The 19,485-nt window shown below is 45.7% G+C and overlaps 10 protein-coding genes across 10 annotated transcripts; 4 read left to right on the top strand and 6 right to left on the bottom strand.

The window, feature by feature from the left end:
• Positions 1–256: 256 nt before the first annotated feature.
• Positions 257–745, bottom strand: SETTUDRAFT_32926 (uncharacterized protein; the record flags this gene model as incomplete). Its single annotated transcript, XM_008029895.1, has 1 exon — positions 257–745. One exon carries the CDS (start codon positions 743–745, stop codon positions 257–259), a length of 489 nt encoding a protein of 162 aa, XP_008028086.1.
• A 370-nt stretch (positions 746–1,115) lies between these two features.
• Positions 1,116–1,955, bottom strand: SETTUDRAFT_93282 (uncharacterized protein; the record flags this gene model as incomplete). Its single annotated transcript, XM_008030176.1, has 2 exons — positions 1,116–1,359; positions 1,414–1,955. Coding segments are annotated over 2 exons (786 nt in total), but the record flags the coding sequence as incomplete, so codon positions are not given.
• Positions 1,956–3,570: 1,615 nt separating this feature from the next.
• SETTUDRAFT_32924 (uncharacterized protein) lies at positions 3,571–4,928 on the bottom strand (the record flags this gene model as incomplete). Its single annotated transcript, XM_008029894.1, has 2 exons — positions 3,571–4,712; positions 4,778–4,928. 2 exons carry the CDS (start codon positions 4,926–4,928, stop codon positions 3,571–3,573), a joined length of 1,293 nt encoding a protein of 430 aa, XP_008028085.1.
• A 1,029-nt stretch (positions 4,929–5,957) lies between these two features.
• Positions 5,958–7,516, top strand: SETTUDRAFT_32923 (uncharacterized protein; the record flags this gene model as incomplete). The annotated part of the gene is made up of 3 exons (XM_008029893.1): positions 5,958–6,559; positions 6,606–6,742; positions 6,789–7,516. The coding sequence occupies 3 exons, from the start codon at positions 5,958–5,960 to the stop codon at positions 7,514–7,516; spliced, it is 1,467 nt and encodes a 488-aa protein (XP_008028084.1).
• A 52-nt stretch (positions 7,517–7,568) lies between these two features.
• SETTUDRAFT_155249 (uncharacterized protein) lies at positions 7,569–8,076 on the bottom strand (the record flags this gene model as incomplete). Its single annotated transcript, XM_008030175.1, has 2 exons — positions 7,569–7,865; positions 7,912–8,076. 2 exons carry the CDS (start codon positions 8,074–8,076, stop codon positions 7,569–7,571), a joined length of 462 nt encoding a protein of 153 aa, XP_008028366.1.
• A 195-nt stretch (positions 8,077–8,271) lies between these two features.
• Positions 8,272–8,920, bottom strand: SETTUDRAFT_32922 (uncharacterized protein; the record flags this gene model as incomplete). Its single annotated transcript, XM_008029892.1, has 4 exons — positions 8,272–8,507; positions 8,591–8,627; positions 8,708–8,776; positions 8,819–8,920. 4 exons carry the CDS (start codon positions 8,918–8,920, stop codon positions 8,272–8,274), a joined length of 444 nt encoding a protein of 147 aa, XP_008028083.1.
• A 553-nt stretch (positions 8,921–9,473) lies between these two features.
• Positions 9,474–10,388, top strand: SETTUDRAFT_164277 (uncharacterized protein). The gene is made up of 3 exons (XM_008030174.1): positions 9,474–9,597; positions 9,659–9,892; positions 9,944–10,388. Exons 2-3 carry the CDS (start codon positions 9,884–9,886, stop codon positions 10,169–10,171), a joined length of 237 nt encoding a protein of 78 aa, XP_008028365.1. The 5' UTR covers positions 9,474–9,597; positions 9,659–9,883; the 3' UTR covers positions 10,172–10,388.
• Positions 10,389–12,331: 1,943 nt separating this feature from the next.
• Positions 12,332–13,250, top strand: SETTUDRAFT_42684 (uncharacterized protein; the record flags this gene model as incomplete). The annotated part of the gene is made up of 2 exons (XM_008029952.1): positions 12,332–13,061; positions 13,114–13,250. The coding sequence occupies 2 exons, from the start codon at positions 12,332–12,334 to the stop codon at positions 13,248–13,250; spliced, it is 867 nt and encodes a 288-aa protein (XP_008028143.1).
• Positions 13,251–14,598: 1,348 nt separating this feature from the next.
• Positions 14,599–14,901, top strand: SETTUDRAFT_32919 (uncharacterized protein; the record flags this gene model as incomplete). Its single annotated transcript, XM_008029891.1, has 1 exon — positions 14,599–14,901. One exon carries the CDS (start codon positions 14,599–14,601, stop codon positions 14,899–14,901), a length of 303 nt encoding a protein of 100 aa, XP_008028082.1.
• A 1,403-nt stretch (positions 14,902–16,304) lies between these two features.
• On the bottom strand, positions 16,305–17,432 carry SETTUDRAFT_32918 (uncharacterized protein; the record flags this gene model as incomplete). The annotated part of the gene is made up of 5 exons (XM_008029890.1): positions 16,305–16,310; positions 16,436–16,782; positions 16,825–16,899; positions 16,948–17,133; positions 17,213–17,432. 5 exons carry the CDS (start codon positions 17,430–17,432, stop codon positions 16,305–16,307), a joined length of 834 nt encoding a protein of 277 aa, XP_008028081.1.
• Positions 17,433–19,485: the final 2,053 nt, after the last annotated feature.

Genomic DNA, 19,485 nt, shown 5'->3' with positions numbered 1-19,485 from the left:
GGTGAAAAGCTTGCATCGTACTCCTCGCCATTCAACGCCACGACGCCTGCAATATTTGACACACTTTCTGTTAGACATTAACTCAAATCACTTCTACTAAGTTGATTTAATCCGGCTCAGCCTACTGCTCCAGTGGCCGCCGAGGGGCAAAACCTTGGAGAGCCGTCGACGTGTTCATACTGCCTAACCAACTAATATGCACAGACAACGAAAGCGGCAATTTTAACACTTGAAGTAGCTATCATACGCGCGTTCTTTAGCGTCGCGAGCTGGTAGCGGACCTCCTCTTCTTCATACTTCTTATCAGTGCTAAAAATACAGGAGTACTTGAAACTACAGCTTTGCGGAGATCATCTAACACCCTATTTTCATCTACAATATTAAGTAGACTAGTTCCCGCTAGTCTCTTCTTAATCCAGTACTGTGCAAGCCTCACAACTGCATGCTCCGGTAAGCCATGTCTAGACCTGTACTGGTGCAGCGTTACCTGGTCACTGCCTTGCGTGTTGTTGATTTCCGAAATGGGTGGAGGCTTAGCCTGAGCACTAGCGCAGTTGCCTATACTGTCAAACTGGGGTTTGAATTGCCCAGTCTCTTCGTAAAAACTTAAGCTTAGAGAACAAATTGCCTTTGCGATCGCAGAGTTCGCTTCGCAAAGCTGGCGAATATTCACAAGCAGCATTTCAATAGGCGCCTGACTGATAGTTTGCAACGCAGCTTCGACGTCTTGGACCTTATCGGCCATAGTAGTAGATAAGAATTTAAGGATCTTTTCTACGTCTGGTGAATGGAGAAACTTATATATACACATACTTTCGAAATTAAGATATAGGTCGTGATTTGTAAGGCGACAGCTAACTGAGGTGTACACAAAATCGAAGGACCTTCCTCTAATCACATACTTCTTGGCAATCGAAATCCCATTTAGGTTCGGTCTCTTTTTCGTATATTCGATCACGTCCATCGGATATCGCTAAATCATATGATAACGTTTCTACTAGGAGCTTAAGCAAATGAATTCAAAGTTATATTACGAAATGAACTATAATTAATTGTCGGCTGTGTTATTCCAAAAGCAAAAAACGACCGGGAGCGTAGTGAGAATTGAGTTTTGCCTAAACCGCCAATGTGGTAGCTAGACGCAACTGATCGATTGGGCTCATTTGTGGCCAGGGCATACGCAAGAATTCGAGATCCTGGTCTAGAATTCGACTAGTTGGTCGAAATCGAGACAACCTATCGACTGTGTGTTGGTAGAGATGGTTCATATCTTCATCTGAGAGCTGCAGTGGACTTTCGATGTGTTGTCCAAGTGAGGTCGAACTGATAGCTCGCAAAAGAAGAACTGCCTTGAATCCACTGCGAATAATCAGTGTTAGATACACATCATGGGTAATACAGTAGTTGACTTACATATGAAGCGTATTCACAGGGTTACCCATAATTACCAGACTACTGCTTGTACCCCGAAATTTCTTGTACACATAACCATCAACTGCACCGATACAGTCAAAAGCGGTAATGCTGTCGAGAGCATATCTCGCCCACTGTTGGATGATATAGATGATACCTTGCTGGCCTTTGGATAGCTCTTTCCCTGAATCCTCCATTCGATCGAGAAATTTCAGAATTCTCAGGTACGGTAACAACAAGGCAGCTACACCCCCGTAGTACTCTGCTCGTAGCGAAGCCATCAAATGGTTACTTGACGGTGGATCTTGATCATTCCAGGCCACGTTTGAGATGTTACTTGATCTCCATCGCTCCATGATGTTGATCTTCAACTCTGCGGAGCTTGTGAAAGCGCACAGATGTTCATCATTGAAGCTTTCGATTGAAGCAAAATCTGGCGGTGGAATTCGCTTTGCAACCTGGAGTACCATCTGGAGCAGTATCCTTGTCCACAAAACATTATCATTAGGCTCTTCCACCGTCTCTCCAGGAAATAATGTGCTCCAGTCGTCAGAGTAAGGAATAGAACAGTCAATGCTGGCGTCATCATGAAAGTTGCTAGGAAAAGAGTCAGACGGGTACTCAAACTCATCATCTCAACTAACCTTGCAAGAATCTGAAAAATCCCAACGCTTCTCATTACTTCCTCGGAGGGGCACTTTCTCGCCGTCAAGCTGCTGATTATTAGGCTAGTTTTCCAGGTAAGAATAAATCGTCTCACCTTTTGACAACATCTGCGTAAATGGAATGAGAAGCGTGTAGGTGTATCAAGCTATCAGTAAGCATTCCGTTTTGGCTAGTGTAAATTGCAGCTAGAGTTGATGTTTTTGCGTAAGCAATGCTTCGATCCCTAAACTTACGCTTGAGAATCTGTTGGGCTGAATGATAGTAGATCATGCCTGGTCTAGTATCAGAGCCCCCTGTATACTCAGCATCTGGGAAACAGCTTCCTATTGCGAGAAACAGTAAAGCCTGGGCATTTTCGAAGCTTGTTTCGACAAGATTGTTCCGCTCTGCTGTGCGACTCATGTCGTCTTGAAAATGAACGCATATGTTCTCAGGCTTGTCGAAAATTGGATATAGGACATGAACGTGATTTAGATAGACACCGAATAGCTGTCGAATTTTTTCGGTCGAAAATGCTGCCGATGTACCTTCTGGTTTAGGTTCGTAGAGTGTGAGATGTGTATGAGAGAATTTTATTTCAAATGCCGCTAGCTGGCCAGCAAAATCGGAAACTTGATTATTCGTATCATTGACAAGATTGTGTATCTTGAAAAGCGTCATCTCTTGACTGATAGAAGTTAGTATAAAACTATGAGTAAGCGGAGAGTACTATACGCAGTTGGTGGTGTCTGGATATATTCGCATTTTTCATTGTCTTCATAACATCTGTTGCATGGAGACTCTCCATTGCATTTTCGCTTTCGATCACGGCACCTATTACAAGCTTTAGGGGTTCGATATTTTGAGGTTTGGCCTGTTTCTTGGTAGGCGTGGTTTTGGTGGTGCTGTGGTTCGTTCGAAGGAGGTTGATAAACCATCTCGCCCAATAACAAAGGGTACGATATAGCCGAATTCTAGAAATGCTAGGTGGCTGAAATGAACAGGGGATGTGGTCGGATTTCTTCGAAAGATCGAAAGTAGTGTTGTCAGGACACAGCAATCAATGATAGCTACAATGAATTAAAATCGGGAGGAAGTGCGACTTATAAAAGCAGGACACAATGCCGGTATATATGCACAGTTAAATAGCCAGAGCTCTCTAAGGGGGCTAGACATCTATCGGCCAGATGCAAAAGGAATTGGCTCCGTGTTCATTGCCCAAATCGGTAGAGAGACGCCACCTTTCTCCACTTCACATCCTTCTTGCCTTAACCATTTGTCACCATAATACATTTCAAGGGGTGCTTGGGACAAAATGGGCTGATGTTCTGCCTGAATAGTCAGAATCAAGACATAGTGTAAACAGTATCGAGGCGTCACCCACTTCCAGCAATTAACTTTATCAACTTTCCAGTCGAGTCGGAGGACACTCGTACAAGATGCCATACACACAATGTTCCTTAAAAAAATTGGTATAACACCAAGGAAAATGGAATGATATTGCAGAACGATCTAGATATGAATACAGTTGTTGACGTGGGCCAGAAGCATTGGAGAACACTTCTCTAACGAAAGCTCTTCGCCTACTCTGATTGGTAAATCATCTGGTAGGATGCCCCGATAAACAGGCTCAAGAATATCCATACACTTGTCCTGAAACTTCAACAACTCCCCAAAAGCCTGTTCACCAACAATATCTTGTAGTTGATTCATAAGACGCTCGTGTGAAAGAAGCGCATCAAGATCCACTTGCTGTAAGAGCATTACAGTATCTGACCAGGTTGCGACAAGTACCTTGTGACCGCGAACACCATTGGAAGTCGAGCAGAAAGAACCTACAGCTACGATTCCAGTGACACTCTCAGGAAGAAAATTTGTCGCCTGGAAAGGAGGTGAGATGCGTAGTTGACCAGTAGCAGCATACGTTGGAGTGGCCTCAACCAGGGCTGTTTGTGGCACAGTTGGTGATGAGGGGTATGAATATGCTGGTCTGGCTGAATCTTGACGGTGTCCCAGAGATTTCCATGATACAGGTTGACTCTCAATTGAGATTAGATCATCAGTAACCAGAAGATGCGCGTTGTTGGTAGTGGTAGCCTCAGTTGACGGATAGAGCGATGTCGCTCTCGGGTCTGGTATGCTGGGCCAATGTCTAGGTCTTAACCATCTCGGTGTCGGAATACACGCGAAGCATGATCGCAGCAATTTCAAAATGTTTTTGGGACTGAACTGTATGGGATTAGTCTTCGCATGTGAAGATAGACGTCGTAGGGTCCTTACCACGGTTGTGTTGGGAATTCTCCTGCAACACCGGCTATCGAACTCTTCCATTCTTTCTAATGTATAGTTGTATATTTCCGTAGAGTTGAATTTTTTTTCATGGAAATCTCCAAAGGTCAACACATCTTCCTCATCTATCTTCCGTATCGAAGAGGTAGATCCAAAGAATTCCGAGATAGTTACTCGAACATAATGGATACCGCGATGGCAATAGACACCATGATAGGCCCTGATGTCTGATTTGGTGGGATTTAATTGCCTAGATTTGGTGTAAATATGTTTGATAGCTTCGCCGTGCTTGGTTACGTGGTGCTGATATGGCTCGTGGCAGGGGAAGTATTTTGAGCAAATCCTGCATTGGTATTTCCCGCCCACTATGTCAAGTCAATATCCATGTTTACTCAAATTACAAACATGGTTCGAAAAGGAAGCCTCTTACAATCAGGGCAAATGACGATGTCTTCTTGAGATGGTTGGTCCTTTAGAGAACCAGGCCAGAAGGTTAGCTCCGTTCTTATCCTTTGAAATTTGGACTCGAAAGATAGGGGCAGGCCACATACCAGAGATACATCTGCAGAAAATGGAACCATTGTGTCAGCAGAACTAGCTCGAAAGAAGGCAACCGGTAAAGGGCGCAAGAGCGGTGAGGCAATGAACAGAAGGACGTTGTAGCCTTGCAGGAAAGGTGCATGATATATGAGTATCTCAACCATTCAACCGACTCTTTTTGGAAACGATTCGGACAATGAGAGGCCACTGTTGTCTGGGATCTGGCTCCAGCCAGGGTGCTTGCCGATGACCGACATGGACGGGAGCGTGGATACGAGGCAACCCGCGCAGCGCGGCCCCAATAGCTTGGCTGGGAGTTGGATACCGTGAGTTCAAGCCACAGCTCCTGTCTGCACAATCTAATCACGTAGTAAAATACTTCATCGGTTGACACCTTTCTAAGACTAGCATGGCAGACTTGGCGATAGCAGGCCCTTTCACAGCTTACGAAGCCTGCAGCGGAAAGGCCTCTTGCTCAACGCTACGCGGATCAGAGTCATGTGGAGCGGTATCTCCGGGTTGGTAAGGTAAGTTTCTGTGGCGTTCAAACCGCAGGGGAGGGCTTCCCGAATGGATGAGTGGGGAAAGCCTGGTGGTAGCTGTCTAGGGCCTTTATATTAGCATTGCCATCCCTGTATCACGCTATTGGCACATTGCACGAGCGGCAACCGAGAAGATACTGCGCGCCAAGAGAGGGGATTGTGCAGGGGCAAACAGAAGCCTTGTTGCCGAGGAATGGATAGCCAAGCGAAAACCAGACATGATGTCTGGTTTTTGCTTGGCGTCGACAGCTTATAGCAAGCACAACACAACGAACACAGACTGTATTCACTACACCCCAATTGAATTTGAGAACACCTATCATATCATGCGCGATGGAACTCGAGTGTACTATCACCAGTAACCTTGGAATCAACTGCAGTGCATCTTCCAATGGCTCAATTACAATACATACAGAAAGCGGACCAATCATCATCAGGTTACATCAAGTATGCCGACAAAAGCGGATTTTAATCAATTCTATCATTGAACAGCACGTGGAAACAGTTCCGTCCCCGACCCAGAGAAATATGAGCGAAAAGATATTCCGGTTTACAGGAAACAGTGGCGCAGAGGACCCAGGACTCCGTGAGGGTAACGACACATTAGGAATTCTTTTCGAGAATGGCAGTAACAACAAACAACCTGGAAAAAGTTTAGAACCCTCAAATCCAGACACAGATTTGACAAAGTTTTGTGAAAATCTCTCGGCAAAGATTTGGACAGGATGGAAGTCAAAACAACAAAAAGACAAGAAGAGCTTGGAAGCATTCCTTTCAGATGGGCAAAGTCTGTTCGACCACATGACGTTTTCAACCCCCGAACAATGGTCATATAAAACTATAGTCGCTTCCGAAAACTTCGGTAACATACAGCTTCCTTTCCACAAAGCGAGTCTGGCTACCTGGTGGAATAATGGCTCAACATATGGAGATTCGGCAGCAATCGCACGCGCCAAGAAACGAATGGTTTTAGCTTTGGAGCCGGAATATGAGAACTTGACACCAAAACTGAAAGATACAAAGCGAAGGCAGATCAATAGATACATAATTCAGGGTAACGTCATTTCCCAGATGTTCCATCTAACGCCAGGTTTGGTCATCACTGCCTCTGATTCTATATCAACAACTGAGTATGCGCTCTAATTTCCATTTGCCCTGCGTCGTTAATATCATTAGGTATGAAACTCTATGGAAGAACAAGGAAATTCCATCTATCAATCAGTTTAGCTGGTTAAGTCAGGAGCTGATCGAAGACTCTAAGCGGTATTCGGAACCAGTACAACGCATATTCACTCTCCTCCATTCCAAATTTCGTAGGTTTTACTTGAATAGCTTTTAGACTATTCTCTAACTATACAGAATCTATACAGGAGCAAGGCACAAACCCTGTCGTTAGTTTGACTCTTCTACGACCTTCAGTACAACCCGAATCTAGTACCGACATTACATTGCTTGGAGACTCTATCGAAACAAGTAAAAACGCTACTAAACGGCGGAAAATCTCAAAACATGGCATGTCCACAACTCAGATGCAGATGTGCAGCAATTACGATGATGATCAAAACGGTCACACATCTAGTTCCGAAGCTGCACTTTCTGATATCCAAGGAGGGCACCAAGCCCCCGATGTTACTCTTGCAGCAAATGTCCTTCACTCGCTCCAGCATGGCAGCCAAAGTCATGTGAACTTAGTTGCAACAGGTTTCTCGCCTCTAATGCGAGCTCAAGCATCGTCATTCGCCTCGGGTACTTCAGAGAAATGCAGCACGGCAGTGTCTAGTGTGGCATTTATAGAGGTGAGCAACGCGTCAACAGAAGAACACCAAGCATTGAGTGGTGGCAGCGGCAAATTTATCATGCAATCATCTCATTCATCAATGATTGATCTACATCGCTCGAACCTTAGTCAACAGCACTTATCTAGTCAACTTGATGTGCTGTCAGACGGACCAGCAGAAAATTCGCCTCGAAATAACGTAGATCTGCCGGACCGAGGCTTAGACAATGAGCTCGAGTCGCCGCTAACGACAGTTGCAGATGGGTTATTTTTGAGCGACTTTATGCAGGAATACCAAGACATTATGTAAAGACATAGGCGGTCATCAAACTTATGAGTCGTCTCCATCATTACTTTTCATTCTAATGATTGTGCTGAAATGGTAGTACACAAAAATTAGCGGAATCTGACACTGAGAAGGAAACTTCCTCAAGCACTATGTGTATTCCTTTCTCGAACGGCTTCGCTACCTTCTCCGCCTTGTTCTTCCAAAGATAGATGGTAGCTGGCTGAGGGGTCTCAAGCAGTGGAGTAGTAGGTACGATAGCGAATATCTCCCCTCGCTTGGTAGTGATGCAACCAGATATGTTGCGCATAATTTCTGGCTGCATAGACGGACGGCTCAAGCGCTTTCCTACCGCATTGCCGATATCGTTCAACTAAGTATTGTTAGCATTTTTATCGGAAGTGCTGCTGATTACATACTCTAGACCGAAGAACTTCATCGACGATGGCTTTATGAGTTTCATTTTCTTTATATCGAAGGACAGTGAAATTTGCAGTACTAAGTGCCGAGTGGTCACCAAGTTTCAGCTCTGCAACTCGTTCGTCGAGTTTTGAGTGGGTGGGCAGATAGATGTGTAATGACATGAGAGAAAATTGTTAATTTTAGAGTTATAGACACAGAGTTGATGTACTTGATAACACATTGAAGCCTTGTTGGCATTAGTCCGAACACGCTGGCGAACCTAACTTGATCAACTAGCGTCGTGCCCCGCGCCCCACGGCACGTGCCAACGTTGTAGAATGCCAAGACTTATGCCAAAACCCCGCGAGAGCGACGCTTCAGCTAGACTGTCGGCCACTTTCAATTGATTCAGTATTGGCACCATTCGTGGTCCTCTGCTGCCCAGTATCGTTGTTGGGTGACATATGGTCGCTTAAATAAATCGAGCGGTTTTCAGAGCGAACGTCATCATTCTGAGTACAGGCATCATAGCCACGACTAGGTCTATTACCAGCCATGCCATTTGCAGTTTGCTCGTCGTTTCGATCAGGAAGAGGGTCAAAATCCGAAGACTCTATGTTATTTTCAGAGTGAGGCATGGATATTGATAGTGCTACTCCTGTCAGTGGCGGGAAAACTTTAGTTAGGCAAACCTACCTTTAGTACGTTTCCCAATGAACGAGCCAATCGTACACTATCAGTTGTAGTAGAAGAGCCGACAAAGCACAAATACTTCTCTGGTTGGGTTTAGGGGCGAGAGACCTGCCAACACACCTCTGTGTACACCTGGGATGGGCAAATGTAACGAGGTAAGTATAACCAATTTAGAGTACCTGTGGACTGCTGGTTGACGACCGTGCTTTATATCAACATCTATAACCCTACCTGCGCTTCATGCTGATCAGTAACCACCGTACCCTGGCTCATGATACACCAGATCCGCCTATTTGCAGAAGTGGCATATTCTTGGATCACACTTGGATCCATGCTGCAAACCAAGGAACAACGCCACCCTTTCACCGAATCATGCAGCTTGCTGTTGAGACATTTGCAGTTGCAGGAAATTGCATTAAGGTGATGGATTATCGCTCTAATTATCATGGAGCAGTATCTTGTGAATTAGCTTTCGACATTATTCGACAGTAAGAAAACAACAGCAAATCGATCAAAGCATTTAGTCATACTAGTAGTTTCATTAATCCGTGAAACGATGCAAATGAAACAACAAGAAGAGACACATACTACAAGACGCTTGTGTACTTTTGGTCGTTGTTCAAGCACAGGAGGGTAAGTTCTCATTTAAATAAAGGCCAAACGAACACCAAACGAACACCAAACGAACACCAAGAGAAAGAGAACTTAAGCGAAGAGAGCGTGTGTATTACTAAGCGGAGCTAGGTTGAAAGCAGAATTAAAGCAGCTAGTCAGGTGGCGCAGTTAAGTATGATCACGTGAGATGATAGATGCGGAAGGTGGGGTAGTTATGACCCAATTCATCGCCGCCTGAATTTCTTTCACGTTGCTATTTCATCGGGCATCAACGCCATGCACACTCATCTTGCGAAAAGGCTTTACATTAGGCACTCAAATTTCCATCACACTTATACATTTCGAAATCACTCGAATTATTGTACCCACTACTGCTTTTACGAGTGAAACTTCCTGTAAGACATTCTCAACAGCGTGTACGTTTAGTAGATAATGCTAACCTTCAAGCTTACATAGCTGTCTACAGCACAGATCCTCAACTTCAGACGTGAATACCACCCAATCTCTACAGTCAAACCGCCCTTTGCCAACCTCAGAAGCCGAACGTAAGCGTGCGCGCGGACTAGAGCAAGACACAACTACTGTGTCACTTCAACGCATACTTCTATCCACGCAGGACATAGAACGCACAATACAGAACTGAAGGGTGAAACTTTTATCTCAACTTTCAATCCTTCTCTCATGCCTGAGGTAAACACCAATCTAAGTGCCTGGTCCAAACCCTAGTTGACATCGCATCAGGCTGAAAGAACCTCCAATGGGGATTATGAAGAAATCGATTATTGTACATTCGAAGCAGTTGATTACGACAGACTTATGTCTTGGAAGGCTGGTGACGGTAGAATAAGTGTTGGTGTTAGAGAAATGACACAGCAAAACGCACGCATAGATACAATTGACGCTCTTCTACCCAGGGGTCGAAGCGTGATCGTTAACAAAATGAGTTTCAAATTGGTGCGGGGGAACTAGGGAAAACCTTCATTCCAAATCGCACGACCTGTGTCAAAATTTATCTTCACTTCCAACTTAGCGTCGTAATGGTCGCCATTTGGAAAAGACAGCTTTACTGCTTCAGTTGTTGGGTTTCCAGTTTCCTCTTCTATCTTCCTGGATTTGCTAGTCGCCATTGCTGAGTAGAGGTACTCACCCAGTACCGCCCTCCAATCCTCAACTGATTTCATATGCCTCTCTTCTTCTAAAATAGAAAGTCCATGTATGAAGCACATCCAAATCTCTAAGACAAAGTCCTCACCAGAGTCGCGTGCGAGGTATAGAGAAAATGCTTTAGTGAGTTTGGTTTGTTCCCCAATTCTCATCTTGCTCGCTTGAGCAGCTTGAAACAGACGATCACCAACGTATCGTTCCATTATGTCTAGGTCTGCCATGATAGCTACCTTGGCATTTTCGCCGTTATTTGTAGTATCGCAGTTGAGTTGCTTTAATAGAGTCAAATGAGAGTAGGCACTATTGGCCCAAGCCTTTCGAGCTTCTGGGCTAGGTATACTTCGTGCAGCATCCCATATTGCATCTTCTGCGAAGCATTAGCTAGAGACCTTTGCAATGGAGATTGGCGCACCAAATACATCGGCTGCACTTTGACCGGTTAATGTTGATCGAGTTCTTTCCAAATCAACCACTCTTTCAGAATGTGGTAGCCGGAAACATTCTGAAGCAACCATCTTGAGTTCATTGGGATAGGTAACATGTTTCCACCATTTCCTTAACGCACTAATAAAAGGTTGTGGTTCGATTTTAACAAACTCGGCTCGACATTTTAGGGAAAGTACAAGGAGTAGTACCCCGTCGCCAAATTCTTTTTGAATGCGTTTTGACAACCTATGTGCTCGAAGTTGGATGCTTTTGCGACAACCGGACAAGCGAGCAGCGTCATCATGGAGTGTGGTCTTCCAACGTTGAATGTCTCGAGATGTAGGCTTTTGGTACGTATCATTCTCGAAGGTAATCCTTTTTTTCTCAAGCTGCTTGATAATTTCTGAGTATTCCATTATGCTGATACAGCGAAGTGCAGACGAAGCGATAACGAAGCGATAATAAGTTGAAGGCGAAGTGAAAGCAAAATAATAACGAAGCGAGAACGAAGCAATGGCGGGAGGATAGTTAAATAGTATTGGAGCATTATTGAAGCACTAACGAAGCGCTCCCTAAGCGCTAACGGAACGCTAACGAAATGATAACGAAACAATAACGGAACGTAGAAGAAATGACAAATTTACCATATCGGAACAACAATTAAGCAGTAGCATCATTAGGACTGCGTAAGTGAGCTAATTAAACGACCATGTCTAAATAGGCTAAGCCTGCATGCATATAGAACAGGAAGGGGAAAAACCCCTAGCAAGCAATACCTTAATATCGTCTCATTCGCACGTTCTAGGTTCGACAAGTCGTATCAATTGGGCAAATCCATGTATGCCAAGGTGGCATCGCGGAACACGCTGTGCCAAGGTCTACGACACAGCATGCTTAGACACCTTAAGATCGATCTAGCTTAGTCAAAGTTATATCCATAAACAAGGGTGTGGGGAAAGAATATCACGGACGAGACGAACGAGAATGCTCCGTAGGGTAGAGAAAGATGATGGTGGGGAAGCAGCGAACCTATGGAGAATCTGGTCTCGTTTTGGCGAGATGAAGTGGGGAAGACGGAACAATCGGTGTCCGAACTACGTCGGCTGTCTGCCAAGTCAGCCTAGTCGGGCATAGCTGAGAAAGCACGGCTGCAACCCAGTCCTCCTTTGTTGGCAACCAAAAGATAGTCCACTAAGCAACCTTCACACGTCTCTGCCCACGTCCAGTACGCCTCTTCTCCCGGAAAATCCGTCGCAAGTAAGCCGTCTCTGCGGAGATATATCGTCGCCGCTACAGCATTAGGTACCTAGCGCCTGCCTCCTGGTTTTTAGTACATGTATATGCTTCTGTTGATAACATGTAAGTTCACCAAGTCTTGCCGTAGTCTTTGATTGTGTCTAACTACTGCATTCCAGCTCATTGATGACTCTGCATTCTAACGTAAATTCTCTTCCTGTACTCTTTCGGCACTCTTCCCTCTTACTACTGCCAGCGCGCCCTGCGCTCAGATCGATCCTACACCTCCCTAGTGTTTGAAACATGGACAACGGCTCGATTGAATATCCAACTGGATTCGGTTTAAAGGACATTGTTGCTTATGGAAACACCGGTATGGTCTGCCTCGACGCTGCGTCGCAAACTATCATTAAAACCCCGCATGACGAGACATATGCCGACTCCCTTAAGGTGGAAAGGCGCATCTACGAGCGATTTGAAGAGCGTGGTGGCCATAACGGACTCTTGCGATATTATGGGCCTTTTGATAGATTCGGTATACGACTCGAGTACGCACCTGGATTTGACCTACGTTCAACCCTTTCTGAGCGCATGGACATTGGCTATGCCCAAAGACTCCGTTGGGTCCAGCAAATAACAGATGCGCTCTCTTTTGTCCACTCAGTCAAAGTTATTCATGGAGACCTAACCTGTAGTAATGTTTTCTTAACAAAAGGTCTAGATGCTAAGCTGGGAGACTTTGGAGGATCCTCACTCGACGGATCCAATCTACTAGTTGCGATAACCGAAAGTCACCAGTACCCAGGAGTATTGTTGTCAACACATGCTGACATTTTTGCTCTCGGCTCAGTGATTTATCACATCATGACAGGAACTGCTCCATACCATGGACGCTCAGACGAACAAATTGTCCGTCTCTTCCAAAAAGGCGAGTTCCCCAGCACTACCTCACTTGGGCCGGTTGGGCAAGTCATCACGAAGTGCTGGCAAGCAAAGTACGACAGTGCTGAGGACGTACGTGATGATATTGAAGGTGATGAACGTATAAGCTAAAACTAAGTCCGCTTTACTGATGAAAGTATAAGCAATCATCTCCGATGGAAACCCCCATTTGACAAACGTACCGCCTTCCTCATCATTCCCCATCGTCATCCTCGCCGTAGGAATTGTTGCAATTGTTCTTGTCAAGACGTCAGCGTGGTCTAGATTGGGTTGGAACTAAGCATACCGAGGCTCGTCTATTATGGCAACCATTACAAGCACCTAGGGCATGGCCCTGGTTTCTTGGAGGAGCCAAACTGAATAACTTGGCCGTTAAGTCCCTTTACTGGCGTCGCTTCATCACTACAATGATACCCAGAGTCCTTGGCCTTTTGACATCCATCTGTATCGTATTTTTTCTTTGTGATAACATGCTTTGGACTTGCGGTGCAGCCTGTATACTTCTCCTCGATCTCAACATAGGTGCACATTTTGCTATCTTCCTGCATTCGTCAGTGCTTATATATGTAGATAGGACAAGGAAAACTAACAAAGCTAATCTTTGAGGTGCTTAGAAGGGAAAAGAATTGATGATGTATTTAGAGTCAGAATCTGATACGTTTGTTTCGCCTATATGCTGAACTTTATAGAAAGCGTTATAGTTATGTTCCAAGATTCATCATCAATCTCAGTACGCAGAATGTGGAAGTCAACGGTAAGCTGTTGCCTAGCGTAGTGGAGAAAGCAGCCTCGATAGATATGGGTTGTTCTGGCGCAAATACAGCCGTGCTCGCCGAACCGTTGCTGGTGTAGGATGGCCTACAGATTGTGACCGGTAAGATACGCCAAGCCGGACATGACGTGGAGGGCGGCAGGTAACAACTAGTCACACACCTCTAAACCGATTAGCTCCAAAGAAAGAGGGGCTTCTGGCGTGCTGACCCACGTCTGAGGCCAACGCAGTCGATAAGGACTGGCTGCATCGCGGAACAACAACCTATGCACATCATACAAGCAAAGCGCTTAACTACCTTGTTTGAACTTGACTTGTTATGAACGGAACAACAAGCGAGATGCACACCAAGAGACACTCTAATCAATCAAGACTATTGACGCACTATTAGTGCATGGCAGTCTGTACATGTTCCCATGCATGCAATGTACGCCCTATGTAGCAGGTTGACCACTTGTGTGTGGAAGGGTTGTGATCCGCAATACTGAACTAGCAGGTCCTCGATCATCATGATACGCCGCATACATCAGTGAACCACCTCAAAAAGATAGCGCATTGGCCTTTTTTGGCAAGATGTTTAAAGATTCTTATGTCAACAACTAAGCAGAATCAATCAAACATGGCAGGAGGAAAGATAAGACCTGATAATACTATGATATAACATGGGAGAGAGTCCGACACATGGACTAGTGAATTTGTTGTAGCGATATTCGAGAGCATATCCAGAGGGTGTAATTAGGCATGTTGGGGTCATGCGGGTGGTCGGAAGGTTGGAAGGGCACGTCAACGTCTAGCTCAGACTGGCTGGACCTAGTAGGGTAACTAACTACTGTGGCGATCACATTCCAATGATCCCATGACGAGATTGAAATCCTTTCGCGCACCCTCATGGACCTGGGCCACCTACAACGGTGCTATTACTTATGGCTTGGGGGAGAACTCTAAAATGAACGAAACTATTTGCGAGATCTCAGAGCCCAACTTTAATATTGAGCACGGCTGTCGGAATACATGTCCAAATAAGTCGCGCACGTGTATCACCGGAAGCGTAAAGTGGACAGGAATGATCGGTACTGTAATCCGATCAGACAACTTACACTCTTTGAACCTCTCTGATGACAAAGATCTCATCGAGATTCTTGGCTCTAATGTGCACTAGGAGCCGAGACCGACAGTGCGAGTCGTCGGAGGTATACATACCTGAGGAAACCCCTCGAAAGTTGAGTATCCCTGAGAGGGTTGAAGTGATCAAAGATGAGAAAAAAAGTATCATCGGTTGGGTTCTCCTGGATACGGATATCCCTAAGACCATTGAAGCGCCGCTTTCTTTGGCAGTGATTAGGCGCTGGCGAACAACATTCCGGCCCCCGTCTTCTCTAGGTTTGATCAAAGACTTTGATTATATGGGCGAAGAGTGGTTAGACACCATTGCACTAAAAGAATACAATAAAGGAACCTGGACGTATGAACGGATTGGGGTAGGCAGGATCGTTGATAAGAATTGGATACGATGTTGTGTGACAAGGACTATCGAAGCCTGGTAGAAATCTCTTCAGCCACATCCTCTCTACTAACAACGCCGACTCATTCAAGGATCGTGTAACTACTTATAATGTTCTTTCCTAGCTCGTATAAAGACTTTGAGGACTACGTAACTTACTTCTCTTATAGGTATAATAACTAGATTGTAAGCAGAAATGGAGGGTGTACAAGATCGATTGTATATGGTACAAGTGGGCTGTAGGTGTGATAGAATGTATATAATAGTGTTTACTGAGGTGTTTGTTCTTGTGTGTGTGATGATGGCTGAAAGGCAGCCTTGAGCACATGATGAGGGTCACATGTACACACGTGACTTCGGCTTACATAGATCAAAAATTTCCAGCAAACCATGAAAGATGAATTGTTTTGTAGAGAAAACCTAGTATAAATAAAAGAACGAACTAGTTGTACTTTGTCTCGTAACGGGATGCGCCTCGCTATCTAAAGATGGACATTACCTTAGTATACGTAAGGGCACGAGATCTATATGTCGCGTGCCCGCCAGTTGCCTGGAGGCAGGCCGGAGGGCAGGTGGTGGAAATTCCCTTGACAGTGCGTTCAAAGGTTTACTGCGGAGCACTATTCTATATTTGGCTAGCGGACAGAATGCTCCCGAACCAAAGCGCGGCGCAAACTTAGTCCGAAACGCCAGTCCATCAATAGTATCCCACCTAATTGTTCAGTTCTTCAGGCTTGTTATCATCAGGATGATTACCCGCATCTCCATCATTTTCCCAGCAATGTACCCACATCTCCAACCTTCTTGGAGGGCCTGGGTGTGAAGGATTGGCCGCATGAAAATCCCGGAGTCTGTGCGGGCTATTCTTGAAGTTAGACGCATCGTACCACTCCGGATCCTCCTCATATCCTAGCCATTTGACACGGTACTGTAGCTTTCTACGATGGACACGGGCATTGAGAATCTTCTCTACCTCATATTCGTCGTCGTCATCGTCGTCGTTGCTCGCAGTGCCCTGAATGCGCTTCCGCTTATGCTTGCGCGAGCGATATTCACTGCTGTCATCGCTGTAGCAGATTTTAGCATCGTATCCGCTGCACAGTGGTCCTGAAAGAGGTTTCAGGGCCAAAAGACGGTTGGAGAACTGCCTGCCACCGGAGGGGGGTAGCCTTCGCTGCTTCGCTGGGCGCACGTTGTGCTTAAGGCGCTGCTTCGATGTCATGTTTGACGATGGAATGTGCCACTTGGTTGGCGAGAAGCGTTTCCGCTTGCGGGTCAGCCACGCAATCTGATTACCGCGATCATAGTGATCGTCGTCGGTATCGCTGCTGCTGCTACTGCTACTACTCGTGTTTTCAATCGTAGGAGGACTGCCTTGCGTTGATTGTTCGACATTCATCTTCGACGAGCTCATTGACGGAGTCGATGAAAATTTGCGAAGCGGGAACCCACTCATTTGAGTCTTTGCTTTTCCAACCGCATCGGAGTCGATAAGATTTTCCGTCTCTATAGGACACCCCCCACAGCGAAACTCCGAAGCTGTGATGTTCGAGACTTCAAGCCGATCGCCTATCTGCGTACCTGCATCATTTTCGTGCGAGTCGCCCTCTTCTGTATCTACGCTGGACTGACTGTCGTCGATAACGACCGTATTTTCTACGCAATGTCAGAAATGGTGTGCGAGAGCCACTATCACGATCGCACTCCGGCACTTGCCTTGACTAACGTTTTCAGAAGGAGCTGGCTGGTTTGAGCTCTCGTCCTCTGTGCCTTCTTCCAAGTTTCGCTTAAACTCTTCGCCTTCACTTTCGTTCTGGGGCGCAAAATCGTCGCAACTGCTAATATCACTGTCTCCTCTACCACTGCTACCGCTGATATCGCTGTTATCTTCTCCAAATACGGTTGTGTCAGTCGTTATAGAACACTAGAATGAACACAGTATGGCTACGCCAGCTGTAGGGATGCCTACCTAAATATGTCAAATTAATGACTTCGACTTGGTCCGACGTTGGTACAAGATCCTCTTTGTTCTCCAGTTGAGTGTTCGATTTTGGACTGTGTTTGTTTGACAGGGCCTTTGAGGGGTTCCGGCGAGAGGTTTGCTTAGGCTTTGGAGGCCCACTGTACTGTATTATTTGAAGAGAGCCTTGTGCGTGAGGTATGGAAAAAGTGTCAGAGAACAAAGCCATCGCTACTGTTGTGGCTCGAGGACGTGCTGGTGCTGCGAGGAGAGAGGAGACGCAGAGGTTTAAATAGGCAAAGATACCACGGTTGAGGTTTCTTTTATTATGTGAATCCTTTCGAAGAGCCCTCTGGAATAGCATTTAGCGCCCATCAGGTAGCAGCCCGTACGAGACCGTGCTCGAAACTGGGCACCCTTGCCAGCGGCATATTAGACTAGAGTCGAATCAGCTTCGCGTGGTGTACCCAAATGTATCATGCGACTGCGAAGTGCCAGCGGCGATGAAGCCTTCGCATGAAGCCCCTTTCTTCTTGGATGGAAACGTGAGCAAATCTCCCACCAACGCTCGTACTGGATATGAGGAAGTACAATGCATTCCCAGGCTTCAGGCTGTGTACAGGTCCCGCCCCCTTTGCTGTCAGAGCCCGTCTACTCAGCATGGAGACTCCAACCCGCGTTTTTCAGCTCGTCGGCCACTCCGAAACCCAGATACGAGCTTAAACCCGTGTTCAGACTCTAGACGTCAGGCTTTGGGCGGCATGAGCCACACAGTACCGAAAGATTGGCGCCCAAGCTGTGCTGAATGCCCGCTCTAGCCCTCACTACCCCTGATATGTAACGCCTGAATAGGACATCGCCACCATGCAGGCAGTCACATGGACCCAGGCTCTGCCAATCTGTATTGCGGCGCAGTCTCGGGAAGTACATGCCTGACCGCTACCTGCATAGCTGAGTAGCGGGTCGGACTCTAGCTGCGGCTTTTCTGGCGTGATTTTTTAGTGAAACTGGGCTTTCGGTGACACTTGGACGGTTCAAATCCAATTATTTCTTTAAGGCTACAGGCCAATGTAACCTCGCTAGGTGTACAGCTGGAGTTTTACTGGCTTAATGCTTCGTGTTGAGACATAATCAGGGAGTCCGAAGCCCCTTTGTTGCTGATCCGTGTAAGCGATGACGTGGAAGATCGAGGATGAGCAGACTGGGAAGGGCGTTCGCTTTCGAGAGAGTGAAAGTTAAGGAATGGTTGCAAACTGTTCATGAAAGCCCTGATGCAAAGACTTCCCACCATAAGACAGGCGAGAGAGTTGGAGTGGTCAAATTTTAGGTAGAGACAGAGCTGTTCGCAGGGTGATTGAGAAAACGTGTTAAAAGAGTCTGGCAAAGGACATAGCGCAGAGGCATAATCGTGGATCCCAAAGGAGGGGGTAAGGTGGATGACACAGCCAGGCAGTGCAGCGATTGCATGATCTCCAAGAGAACGAAAATGCCTCACAGATTCAGTCCGAGCGACCAATAGGAGGGAGTGAAGTGGAGGGAGGAAAGGGACGATAGTGGGAGGTGAGTAGGACGGCGATGGGAGCGCGGTTATATCTGATGGGGTCAGCGCACGGGCCAAATAAAAGCAGCGAGTGGCCAAGACAGCATCCATTTCCTGCTTTAGAAGCCTCCATTTCCTAATGCGGTTCCACTCTCACACATATACCTCTATTAATAAAAGTTAGAAACCTATTATATAAGTATTAAAAGAAAGCTTATACGCTCTACTTTATAGCTATAAAGTATTATAGTTTTTTATTATAAAAATATTAAAATATTTATAAAGTAATTAGGCTACGCTAGCGCTACGCTAGCTTAAGAAGGCTGCCTAGCAAGTAAATAACTAATTACTTCTAGAATCGCCTACACAAAACTACTATTACTACTTCTACTACTACTACTACTACTACTACTACTACTACTACTACTACTACTACTTGTAAAGGGCTACGCCAGAGAGGCATGACCTACAGGTCACATGGCAGTGAATCACATGACTTTAGTCACGTGACTAAATGACGTGGTTAGTTACGTACGAACAAGCTTAAGTAAGGAGGAAGACTAAAGGTCTGAGCGTTCGTACGAGTAACAACTATAAAAGGAGGGCCCTCTAGATAGTTCTTTTCTGTATCTTTCTTCTTCTGTACAATAGGTGAATGCATACTCGTTAGTTAGGCCTCTCTCGCCCATAACACTACTACTTCTACTACTACTACTACTACTACCTCTACTACTACTACTAC

This window comes from Exserohilum turcica, assembly GCF_000359705.1.
Source record: "Exserohilum turcica Et28A unplaced genomic scaffold SETTUscaffold_4, whole genome shotgun sequence".
Lineage (NCBI taxonomy): Eukaryota > Fungi > Ascomycota > Dothideomycetes > Pleosporales > Pleosporaceae > Exserohilum > Exserohilum turcicum.
Note: the sequence above shows the minus strand (reverse complement) of the source record. Positions and strands in the feature narration are given on the sequence as shown.